Source organism: Pelophylax lessonae, assembly GCF_965119305.1.
Source record: "Pelophylax lessonae genome assembly, chromosome: 3".
NCBI lineage: Eukaryota > Metazoa > Chordata > Amphibia > Anura > Ranidae > Pelophylax > Pelophylax lessonae.
Genome location: NC_138770.1, coordinates 426475228 through 426487266, shown reverse-complemented (window position 1 = coordinate 426487266; position 12039 = coordinate 426475228). Strand labels below are relative to the sequence as shown.

The 12039-nt window shown below is 39.9% G+C and overlaps 1 protein-coding gene across 4 annotated transcripts in view; it reads right to left on the bottom strand.

Moving 5' to 3' along the window:
• LAMA2 (laminin subunit alpha 2) overlaps nt 1-12039 on the bottom strand; it is a 1405743-nt gene that overhangs the window by 252082 nt on the left and 1141622 nt on the right. For all 4 annotated transcript variants that reach the window (XM_082249565.1, XM_082249566.1, XM_082249567.1 and 1 more), the window contains 2 exons: nt 8794-8910; nt 5104-5267 (listed from right to left, as the gene is read on the bottom strand). In XM_082249565.1, coding sequence (XP_082105691.1) covers nt 5104-5267; nt 8794-8910 — 281 coding nt within the window. The remainder of the gene's footprint in view (nt 1-5103; nt 5268-8793; nt 8911-12039) is intronic.

Here is a 12039-nt window from a genome sequence, read left to right as displayed (position 1 = left end):
TGGTGGATAGCGTCTGGGTGGCACTGTGGCACTGGCACTGACTGCACTGGTTCAAAAAGCCATATATATATTTAATTATTTCAATTCTCAATCTTATAGGTACTCTGCTCATAAGATATTAATAACTTAGGTGATGAACTTCTTGGCGGCCCTGGCAGGATGACGGAGACACCGGCCACTTCTGGAGCCGAGCCGATGTGATTCCCCAACATGTGACAAAGTGACAGCCAGGAGATCTAGTGGTTAGTAGTGCTCAACAATACCGCTTTTATATATAAAAATGAAATAAAATATACTGACTCACAATTTAGTAGTAGTAGTAGGTAGCGTGTAGCAGTAGGCAGCACAACTCAATTCAATCAATCCCACAGCCTCGCTCGCACCGCGGCCCGCGGAATCACTGTCATGATCATCAAGTTAAGACCGCACTGGAGGAGCCGTGCTGCCGTCTTCCCGCTCGAGGTCTCCGCCTCTAAACGTGTTGTGTGTCACTCAGACTCCACCCCTTAGGGCCCTTACTGAGAGGAGTTGTGACACGGGCGGCGGGACGCGGAGCAGGACTCAGAGCATTTTCTTTGTTATCTCATCTTCTTCTCTATGAGGTGAGTGAGGTGGACCGTGGAGAGGGCCTAATCCTTGCCATGGCAAATGTGCCATTTGAGAATCAAATAATCAATATAAAATATTAATATATTATATACACACGGGTCATGGGTGGCTTTTTTGAACCAAGAAGAGTGAGACTGACGGCTATGATGATTATTCGACCATCCATGGTCCATGGACCATAAGTGTTGTGTTGTGGTGGTGCCTGTGCTTCCTGCGGCCTGCCTCTGCCTGTGCGGCTGTGCCCGCACTGCAGTGGCCACTGGCAGTGGCACTTGACTTGAGCAAAGCAAATGAGCACTACTAGTGTGAAGGACAGGAGGTGGAAGCATGTTCTGACAAGTTCTTATAATGAAAATAATATAGACAGCTTTTTGAACCAGTGCAGTGCCAGTGCTACTAAGGTGAGAGGCAGAGAGAGAGGCTATCCAGTCCACCATTTTACTCGAGCAGATCACAGAAGAAAGATGGAAGCATCTGACAGCAAGTGACAAGCATTTCTTAGATTGCACACTGGAATTCAGTTATGGACTTTTCGTTATAAAGTTATTTTACACACTTAAACTTGCACCTAACTTAGTCACAATCACAACTTATTTTATTGTGGTATTGTCATATATATTTTATATGAATTAAATTTACATTGTGGGAATAATTTGCACTGCATTTAGCACAGACATGTCACTTTATTTTTGATACTGTGGGCGATGATTTTGAATACAAGAAGAATATGTATATATATATATAATTGCAGGCACTTTATTAGCATTTTTAGCACAGCCACTTTGTTAGTAGTTTTTGATGCATTTTTCACTTTAAGCGTTGTAGGTTTGATGAAGCTGGCCTGGCACATCATCATCAATTGAGCAAATCAAATCAAACCGCGATTAAGAAGACTGCGCATGCTCCTGTTCTGCCTTTTGATCAGCTGAAAAGATGGACGAACCAAAAAAACACCACCTTCCACCCCTGGCCCTTCAACTTCAAGTGATCTGCCTGGCTGTGAGAGTGAGGAAGCTCAGGAAGGAGACCACCCCTGGCTTTAAAAGGGGAAGGGAGGAACATACTTTATCTGTTTTTTGTTTACAAAAAGTTACAGCCTAAGGAATTGTGATTGTCCTTTAGGTTAATCATTTGAATAAATCATTTGAAATAATAAAAAAACAATATGATGTTTAAACTTTTGACTTCTTTCTTTAATAACTACATAACACAGTACTTGTACTTCTACTTTCAGTACTTGAGTAGAATTTTTTTTTCAAAACTACTGGTACTTTTTACTTTTAGTACTTAAGTAGCAATTTTTTTGAAAAAACTACTTGCAATACTTAAATAAAAAAAATGTTGAATACTTTAGTACTTCTACTTAAGTAACTTTTTCTGCGAGCACTTCCACTTCTACTCAAGTCACTTTTTGATCGAGCACTTGTACTTTTACTCAAGTAGAAATTTTGAGTACTTTATACAAGTCTGGTCATGACTGTATTTGTTTTCTGTTTTCAGGCTTTTTTTCTTTAAATGTGCCTGTTAATCCTGAGATTATCACAAGATTCATGCCTATGGGTAGCTATGCTTGCTACTCCACCGTATCTATAGAGGGAACACTGGTTGTCCCCCAGGATGGACATAAGACATGTCTTTTTCTCCTCCTCTTTTTGTATGGAAGGCAGGAGGATTAGTAGTTTACAAAAGGAAGCTAAAGATTGTTTTTACTTTCAGGGCACCTTGTAGGAAGTTACAAGGACACTGCATTTCTTGTAGGATCAGCTAGTATTTTCTGTAATTGCAAAAAATGTTCTTAAACTGTAAAAAGAAAACAAATGCAGCCACCACATATAAGGACTGATCAGCTGAAACATTCAGCATTATATTTTTGCCCTCGGGTTTAGTTATCTTTTTAAATGGTTTCAAAGCTAAAATGTTTTTTGATCTTAACGCATTCCCTGCATTATGGTAAAAAAGTTTTACAAGTTGCTGTGCTCCCCTATCTCCCTAAATACTTACCTGAGTCCTCAGTCGATCCAGTGCTGTTCCCAGGTGAATCTCTTCTCTCCCTATTCTCACAGGTACTGAGGCAATCAAATGCTGAAAGGATAAATTGGTGGGTGGGGCCAAACCAAGGCGTGTTTGTCAGTGGGTTCACACAGCCTGCCTCAGGATCAATCCTGCATGTCTGCCTCCTAGCAAGCAGTGCATTACAAGAGGAGCGGACAGTACCAGTGGGGGACCCGTAAAGAGCAGGCTTGGGGCTGCTCTGTGCAATAACACTGCCCAGAGCCAGAGGTAAGTATAACATATTAAAAGACAATATGTGAAAGACAATGAGGTTACATATTGCAATCAGTACTGGATACTTTATTTTGTATATATATTTTTTTAACATTGGACCTTATTTTAGCAATTATGGGTATTAATGACATAATAAAAATACATAATTACATCTTCTCCATAATTTAGCATCACAGCCTGGGTATATGTTTTTTTCAAAATAAATAAGTAATGACCTCTGGTCCTTTTGAGGAGTCGCTGACATCATGGTAGGCTTTTCTGACACTGCTTATACAGTGGGTACGGAAAGTATTCAGACCCCCTTAAATTTTTCACTCTTTGTTATATTGCAGCCATTTGCTAAAATCATTTAAGTTCATTCTTCTTCCTCATGAATGTACACATAGCACCCCATACTGAAAGAAAAAAACAGAATTGTTGACATTGTTGCAGATTTATTAAAAAAGAAAAACTGAAATATCACATGGTCCTAAGTATTCAGACCCTTTGCTCAGTATTTAGTAGAAGCCCCCTTTTGATCTAATACAGCCAGGAGTCTTTTTGGGAAAGATGCAACAAGTCTTTCACACCTGGATTTGGGGATCCTCTGCCATTCCTCCTTGCAGATCCTCTCCAGTTCTGTCAGGTTGGATGGTAAACGTTGGTGGACAGCCATTTTTAGGTCTCTCCAGAGATGCTCAATTGGGTTTAAGTCAGGGCTCTGGCTGGGCCATTCAAGAACAGTCACGGAGTTGTTGTGAAGCCACTCCTTCGTTATTTTGGCTGTGTGCTTAGGGTCATTGTCTTGTTGGAAGGTAAACCTTCGGCCCAGTCTGAGGTCCAGAGCACTCTGGAGAAGGTTTTTGTCCAGGATATCCCTGTACTTGGCCGCATTCATCTTTCCCTCGATTGCAACCAGTCGTCCTGTCCCTGCAGCTGGAAAACACCCCCACAGCATGATGCTGCCACCACCATGCTTCACTGTTGGGACTGTATTGGACAGGTGATGAGCAGTGCCTGGTTTTCTCCACACATACCGCTTAGAATTAAGGCCAAAAAGTTCTATTTTGGTCTCATCAGACCAGAGAATCTTATTTCTCACCATCTTGGAGTCCTTCGGGTGTTTTTTAGCAAACTCCATGCGGGCTTTCATGTGTCTTACACTGAGGAGAGGCTTCCATCGGGCCACTCTGCCATAAAGCCCCGACTGGTGGAGGGCTGCAGTGATGGTTGACTTTCTACAACTTCCTCCCATCTCCTAACTGCATCTCTGGAGCTCAGCCACAGTGATCTTTGGGTTCTTCTTTACCTCTCTCACCAAGGCTCTTCTCCCCCGATAGCTCAGTTTGGCCGGACGGCCAGCTCTAGGAAGGGTTCTGGTCGTCCCAAACGTCTTCCATTTGAGGATTATGGAGGCCACTGTGCTCTTAGGAACCTTAAGTGCAGCAGAAATCTTTTTGTAACCTTGGCCAGATCTGTGCCTTGCCACAATTCTGTCTCTGAGCTCTTCAGGCAGTTCCTTTGACCTCATGATTCTCATTTGCTCTGACATGCATTGTGATCTGGAAGGTCTTATATAGACAGGTGTGTGGCTTTCCTAATCAAGTCCAATCAGTATAATCAAACACAGCTGGACTCAAATGAAGGTGTAGAACCATCTCAAGGATGATTAGAAGAAATGGAAAGCACCTGAGTTAAATATATGAGTGTCACAGCAAAGGGTCTGAATACTTAGGACCATGTGATATTTCAGTTTTTCTTTTTTAATAAATCTGCAACAATTTCAACAATTCTGTGTTTTTCTGTCAGTATGGGGTGCTATGTGTACATTCATGAGGAAGAAGAATGAACTTAAATGATTTTAGCAAATTGCTGCAATATAACAAAGAGTGAAAAATTTAAGGGGGTCTGAATACTTTCCGTACCCACTGTATATGCTCTGTATAATGAATCTTACATATACTTCTTCAAAATTAAACAAACTTGTAGTGTCTGATGCTTTTGAAGAGTAATGAACAACAAAGTAGGCTCTTCTGACACTACTTTTATGAAATAAACATTACATGTACTCCCTACATACTGTACAACTATACATATACAGCCTAAAAAAATACAAGTTATACTCTCTATTTACAGATTTAACATATTCACTTTTTTCTTCATATTTTAGCTTTTTAGCCTAATGGAATGTGTATGTAATCTCATTTTTCTATTGGCTATAATACATACCCATCCAGTTTTGAGGATGAGTCATTTAGCTGAGATGCATGCACTTCTGCCTGGTATACAAGCTCAGGGAGGTCCCTCCTTTGAATTTCTTCAGTAAGATTGGATATTTTTTCATCTAATTTTTCAGACAGTAACGGAAGCTCATTGTTGACATCATTGAGGTCCTGGAAAACAAACAATATATTACAGAAGCAAAGTGTCTACTGTAGATAGACTAGCAGCTTAAGGAGAATGTGTGTGAAGGCTGTAGATAGACTCTTATATAAATACAAAATATTAGGCAGTTTCTTTTGTATTTAATTGTTCTTTATTTTTTGAGTATAAAAAAACAGGATGAAATATGTAATATTATTCAAAATATATACAGTAGCATTATATTGATATAATGTTTGTAGTAAAGTAATATAATCATCGCATAAACATTATTGTGTTGGAGTGAATAGGATGAAGCTCTGCTGACTTATATAAGCCATACATGTATAATCAAAATATATTTGTTTTAATTTTCTCTGCATTTGATTGAGTATTCTTTGCAAAGTGAAATGCTACTTTTACTAAGCTCTGGGGATAATTTCCTTGCAAGGTGCAACTTCCCTTGCAAAGTTAACATTAAAGAAACAGCAGAGCACTGCCGCACATCTGACATAGAGCCACTCTGTTCCTTTTGGCTCCCAGGATCCTATCGGGATTTTGAAAGGCATACCTGACCCACTCCTGGTTCTGATACCTGCATTACATTGTCAGTGCAATGAATGGAAAAGTAGCCCTAGGTAAAAGAGCGGTTGCAGAATGCCTAACCTTAGTGTCATACAAACATCAAATGACTAGTGTCACATAGTTTCCATTGAGATGAACTACAAATGCCTGACAAGATGGTATAATACGCTGGTAAAAGCACATAAATATCAGCCAGAGAAATCTAAACTGTGTTGGAAGGGTTGTGGGGTGCAGGGCACAATGTTGCATATTTAGTGGGACTGCCCTAAGATGCATGAATATTGGTTAAAAGTACAACAGCTTACTAGAAAAATTACAGGAATGAGCATCACAGATGACCCATGGGTATGCCTATTCCATAAAACAGATAAACCCCCAAAACAATACAGAATAGTTTCAAATCTGTTAAACGCAGCAAAAGGGGCAATACCAAATAAATGGTTAGATGTAGAAAGCCCTACTCTCAGGGATTGGTGTAGCAGAATCAAATATATATATATATATATATATATATATATGGAGTATCTGGGCAGTAGAGAGGGGGAACAAGCAGATTGTTTTTAAAATAAATGGAGAAAATGGGCAAATTGAAAAATAAATAAATAAATAAATAAATAAATACATATACAGAAATATAGGTGGATCAGGAGGGTGTTTGAAGATTGTAGACTGAGGGGTTTGGTAAACGTAAATGGAGATGTGAAGAAGGGACATTATTAAAGGTATAGAGTGGGAAAAAAATAGAATGGGAGCAGGAGGGTATATGGGTAGCAGGATATAGGGGGAAATATGTGGGAATATGTGAAATACTTTTGTATTTGTTTGTATACACTGAATTGAAAAATAATAAAAAGGAAAAAAAAGTGTCACACTGTTTAAAAGAAAAGGGTTGTCTGAGCCAGAGTTTACCTATAAGCTAAAATAAGCAAGGACATATAGTAAATAATGCTAACTTTTAAGGCCTCATTCACATGAGGCATTGTAACCCATGCCATGTGAAGAGCTGTGTTTACAAGCATAGGGATGTGCAGGATTTGCAGTCCAATAGCTGTAAAGGGGAATGCAATGGCTGCATGGACACAGCCAATGCTCCCGGCATGACATTTGTGTGACTGTGGGTGCTTAGGCCTAAAGGCACCAAAAATGAGGCCTAAACATTGATTCTATTTCTGTAACATACCTTTAAACAACGCTTTATAACAGCAAAAGCATCAAAGTGTTTAAAGGATTGCTTTAAACAAAGAAAATATTCACATATGTTTTGCAGCTCTCTTATGATTTTACAAAATATGTCCACAGAATTGCCTTACACTTCTCAAATTAACTAGTAGTAGTGTTAAAAAGTATTGTTATAATTCATCATAGCGTAGAAAAAAAGTTGGCTGTGATTCACATTCAACTAGCATGAAGCAAACAGAATAGTAAAAGAGTCTTTCCACCAAGTGGAGAGTTGAACTTTAAAGATTTGTATGAAAGGTAATAGTACATGAATGCTGCTTAGCTGGCCCATTTTGAGGTATAGGATGCAGTATATGGGAACATTTAAAAAGAAATCATCATGTCTTAGCATACCTCATCCTTCCATGGTTATGGTATGTATAAGTTGTAATATTTTTGCATCCCCTTTGATGACTTACAGCCTTTTCTTTCAAACATTATTTTTGCACAATGTAGAACAGATCTTATCTGAAAGGTTGTATACTGTATGTGTAAAATACTTGAAAAGTATTTCAGGGGTAAGTAAATTGACCTTTTCGTTAAAGTAAGCATGTCATGGGGGAAATATAAGGGCTACCAGAAATCCTTATCTGCACACTTTTCCAGGTAAACATCTTAAGGTATTGAAGGTGGGAGGTATTGAAGGTGGGAGGGCTTAAGGGTTACCATTGGAATGTTTATCTTCCACTGCGATGTGGCTAGATGTCCTTCCGGTTGACCTGCGGGATATGTGATTGGGTGTGACGCCGCTGAGCGGAGCATAAATGGGTGGTGTGCGTTGTTCTGGCCGCACCCCCAGTTGAAGTCAGGAAATGAGGAAACGCATTGGGGCGTGGCCAGATGACGTACCCAATTGACGAGTGTGGCGGGGGAGGACTTCCGGAACTACCTGATCTGGCGTGGAGCCATGTTCCAGTAGCGGTGGTTGTTCACCTCATTGCCGTTTTTGACGATATGCTTAACTGTATTCTACCAAAAGTGAGTGCAATTATTGATGTTTTATTCTAATAAAGTCTATACTAGACATATTGCACTAGTGGAGGTATTTTTTATTTCCACATGCATGGGAGGAAAAGTGGAGTTTCTAGAGTGACCTGGACAACGAACCAGCCCCTCTTGGTGTTTACATGCCCTGTGACAGCGTGTGTGTTTATCCATCTATATGCGATGTGTGCTCATTTATGAAAATAGATGAGCATGGGGATCTGGTGAGTGGCCATTTCTTATATTACCCCCTGCACTTGGTGGTGGAATAGAGGTGATCCTGCCAGACTGCACGAAATATCGGTGATCTAGTGGAGTGTACATCTATATACTATACTTGTGCCACATAAACTACACGATTCATCGGCTATCTGGTGGACGTTGGGATCGATTTTTTTTAATTATACTGCATTTTGAAAAAGACTGTGGGACTTTACTCTGAGGGACTTTTAGTGCTGTGTGGTCACGCGCTGTGTGCACTTCTCATTTAGGGATATCCAAATATTCTTGTTATTTGTTTAAGTGGCAGCGTTCTTGGTATAGATCTTCTGCCAGCGTTCAGCTGGTGCTTCCTGAAGCGCGGAGATAATTTTACAGTAAAGCTGCGGGGCTGTGAGTTATTGTTTTATTACTTTTTTCATTGAAGCAAGAGGACCAGCATTTCAGCCAAGCAGCTGAATTTATAGCAGAAATGATCAGCAATGGTAACCTTGATGTTCCTCTAATGACAGGTTTCCTATATTTTCACTAGATACACCAAGGTTCACTTACATTTTCAGCTTCGTTGATGCTTTGTGCCAAGTTATTGACTTCTGTCATGATGTTGTCAGCCTCACTCAGCGTGTCTTCAGTCTCTTTCTTGCCTTTCTCAACAGCTTGCTTTTTTGCCTAAGGGGAAAAATACATAAATCATCCATAGTATCATCTAAATTTCAGTACAAATTGATGTTTATCCACAGGTGGTAAGTCAAGAAATGCAAGCACAAATTTACATTGTGACATGCATCTAATAACTTATGCAGCTATTGCACAGTGTTCTCAATTACAATCTGGAAGATCATATAATCAACTGAAAGAGCATGTCGGAAAAAGCATCATATCTTTATGCTGCAACATAGTGAGTGATAATCACCCATGTTTTTACCTGTAGTGATTCATGATAATATCTAAGGACGTGGATATTTGGCAATAATATTTAGGACGTTTATTATTTTGGTTTATTAGACTATTTATGGGATATTGTATTGGTTACCATATATTGCTTACATTGTTATATATTCCTTTTGCGATGGGAGAATTATTTGATGCTTTTCTAGAGAGAAAAATCTTTCCAGAGGACTTATTTCATTGTGTAATTTATGTAATTAGGACTACATGCCTGTTTACACCTGTTCTCGCATACCAGATAAGCCCACAAAAATAGCAAAGAAAAAAAATAACTGCACTGATGGAAAAATGTAGAGATTACATACGTGTTGTTTGTGCATTCATCAGGGAATTGACAATAAACTATTTGGGAATAGTGTCTTGGTTACGCATCTTGCTACATTTGCATGTTTTGCACCAAATAGGTCTAATACAAGAATTGCTTACACAGTTATTAGCAAAGTGGTAATAAAATATATATGCTTGACTGAAGTCCTTTTTTTTTAGAAAAAGAATTTATAATAATGGCAACCACTTGCTTGTCCCTTTTACAAAGTGTTTAGATCTAGAATTTTTCACCATGTATTTTCCATTGGTATGGCTTAATGGGATTTTTTTTTTTTTTCTATGAGTAAATGGATCCTTTGAGAGTTTCTCACTCAAAGTATTTTCATGTTTTATACATGTGATTGATGTGGATTGCTGTTAGCTCACCCTCTCTGTCCCACACCAAGCAGCATTGAGCAATGGGCCCTGGGATGTATGCTCACCAGGGTCCAGGGTTCACAAGCAGTGTGCTGGAAGCCCTATTCTTGCAACTATCTATATTCAGCTATTAGTTATTGTTGATATATTATGTAAGTATGGTATGTACTATGTAATATGACAGTGTGTTGATACTATATTGGTACTATCTGGATAATGTGATTTTCTTTTTGTTTCAATAGTTTTTTATTTAAATTTTTATAAAGAACAAAAGTACAGAGTTGTATTGAAGCAATGTTGTTACATGGTACACATCATGGCACATGACAAAGAAATGTATTCAAACTGAAGCAGTAATTGGTTCACTAATATTGTATGATTTATAGGGGTGTCCCCCCCCCCAGACACACCAAGCAGGAACAACCTGGGCCGAGGGTGGAGGAGTAAGACCGCCCTCTTTGGTTTACTCTTTCATTCTTGATGTATTCCAATAGCGCTAAGGTAATGCTTTCAAGTGGTACCAACACAATGTAACATTACAATGTTAACAGAATAATGTAACAAGAGGGGGTGGGGGGTGGGAGAGGGGAGAAGTGAATAATCAACAATAGGATGGGGGGAAGGGTATATTAGTCAGTGACTCGTCCATGTCTTGAGTACCACATATCAAATTAATTCACACGCTTAGTGATACTTCACCCATGCATTCCAGAGACTCCAGTGTTGATCAAATAAATGAGTGTTTGTATGCCAGTATATATTCGTAAGACTGGTTTGTTTTCACCATATTGATGACCTCGGAAGCATTCGGTGCTTCGTTAGATTTCCACTGTCTGGTTATGAGGCTTCTGGCTGCCAGTATGGATAATGCGATTGATGTACTTAGTAATGTGATTGTTTACTAGACACAGCATACCCCTGCTTTATCCCCTAAAGAAGGAGTTTTTTCCAAAATGTGTTGGCTTTTGTCCTAATGTCTCCACAAAAATACTTGCTACAAAAATGTTTTTATATAATAAGGACACATGGGGTTTAAAGACTTTTAGAAGTGTTTATGTAATAACATTCATACAGTATTTTGTGTGTGTATTTGTATACTCTGTGGATCTTTAAATTAAATAAAAAAATACTTTTGACACACTAGCCTTTTATTGAAATATAGCACCCTACAGGTAGGTGCTAGGTAAAAGTATAATGGGCCTTGGCTGCCTAACTGTCATGTCTACCAGGTGTGGTTACTGAGAGGGGAGTCTCCTCACTGGCTCTGTGAGAGGATTCTCATTAGGCAGTGGAAGAAATCCAATCAGTGGCCCATTCGGGCTTGTATCTACCCCAGAAGGCAGATTCTGCCACAGAGGATTCTGGGAGTGGGTATAAGTTTGAGGGGAACGCATGACGCATCATCTTTGGTGGGAAGCAGAGTCCCAGGAGGGAGATTATGGCTGTCTCTCCTCCTGTCAGAAGGATCGGATGTCTTGGGTGGCTGCCTGAGTATCCCGAAGGGAGAGCCGAGCTGCAGAGAGGATCCGGTGTGCCGAGGTCTAGTGGAGAAAGAGGGGTTCAGTTCCAGGAAAGCCTTCCAAGGTCGTGAGTACTGTGAACTGCCCCTGGGGTCTGCCTAGTGTAGAGGGGACCACTCAGGTGAAGGTCCCAGGGATCCTAGAGCCTTCCAGTGTAAAGGGGGTTGCCTAGTGAAAGGACCCTGAAGTGTAAAGGGGGTTGTCTAGTAAAAGGACCCTGAAGTGTAAAGGGGGTTGCCTAGGGAAAGGACCCTGGAAATGTAGAGGGGGTGCCAGCGGTTGGGCCCTGAAGAGTTAAGTGTGCAGTGTTAGGAGTTGCAGCAGTACAAGCAGTTACAAGGAGCTACCTCAGTCAGTGAAGGGCTGGAGGGAGTCAAACACAGGACTTTTGAGCTAGACAGAGTGTCAAGAGTCAAGGATCATTACAGTCCTGGAGTTAACCAAGGAGTTAAAATCGAAGTTTCAGCACTTTCAGCAGAACAAGTATTTAAAAGCGCCAGGAAGCGTTGGTTGGAATTCAGCTGACGTCAGGACAGCGCTAATAGGGATTTTTCTACAAAGTGTCACAGTTGAACCTAGCTGAGCCAGAGGAGTATCCCACTCATTCCCTTCTCCCATCTCCATTATAAAATAAACAACACAAACC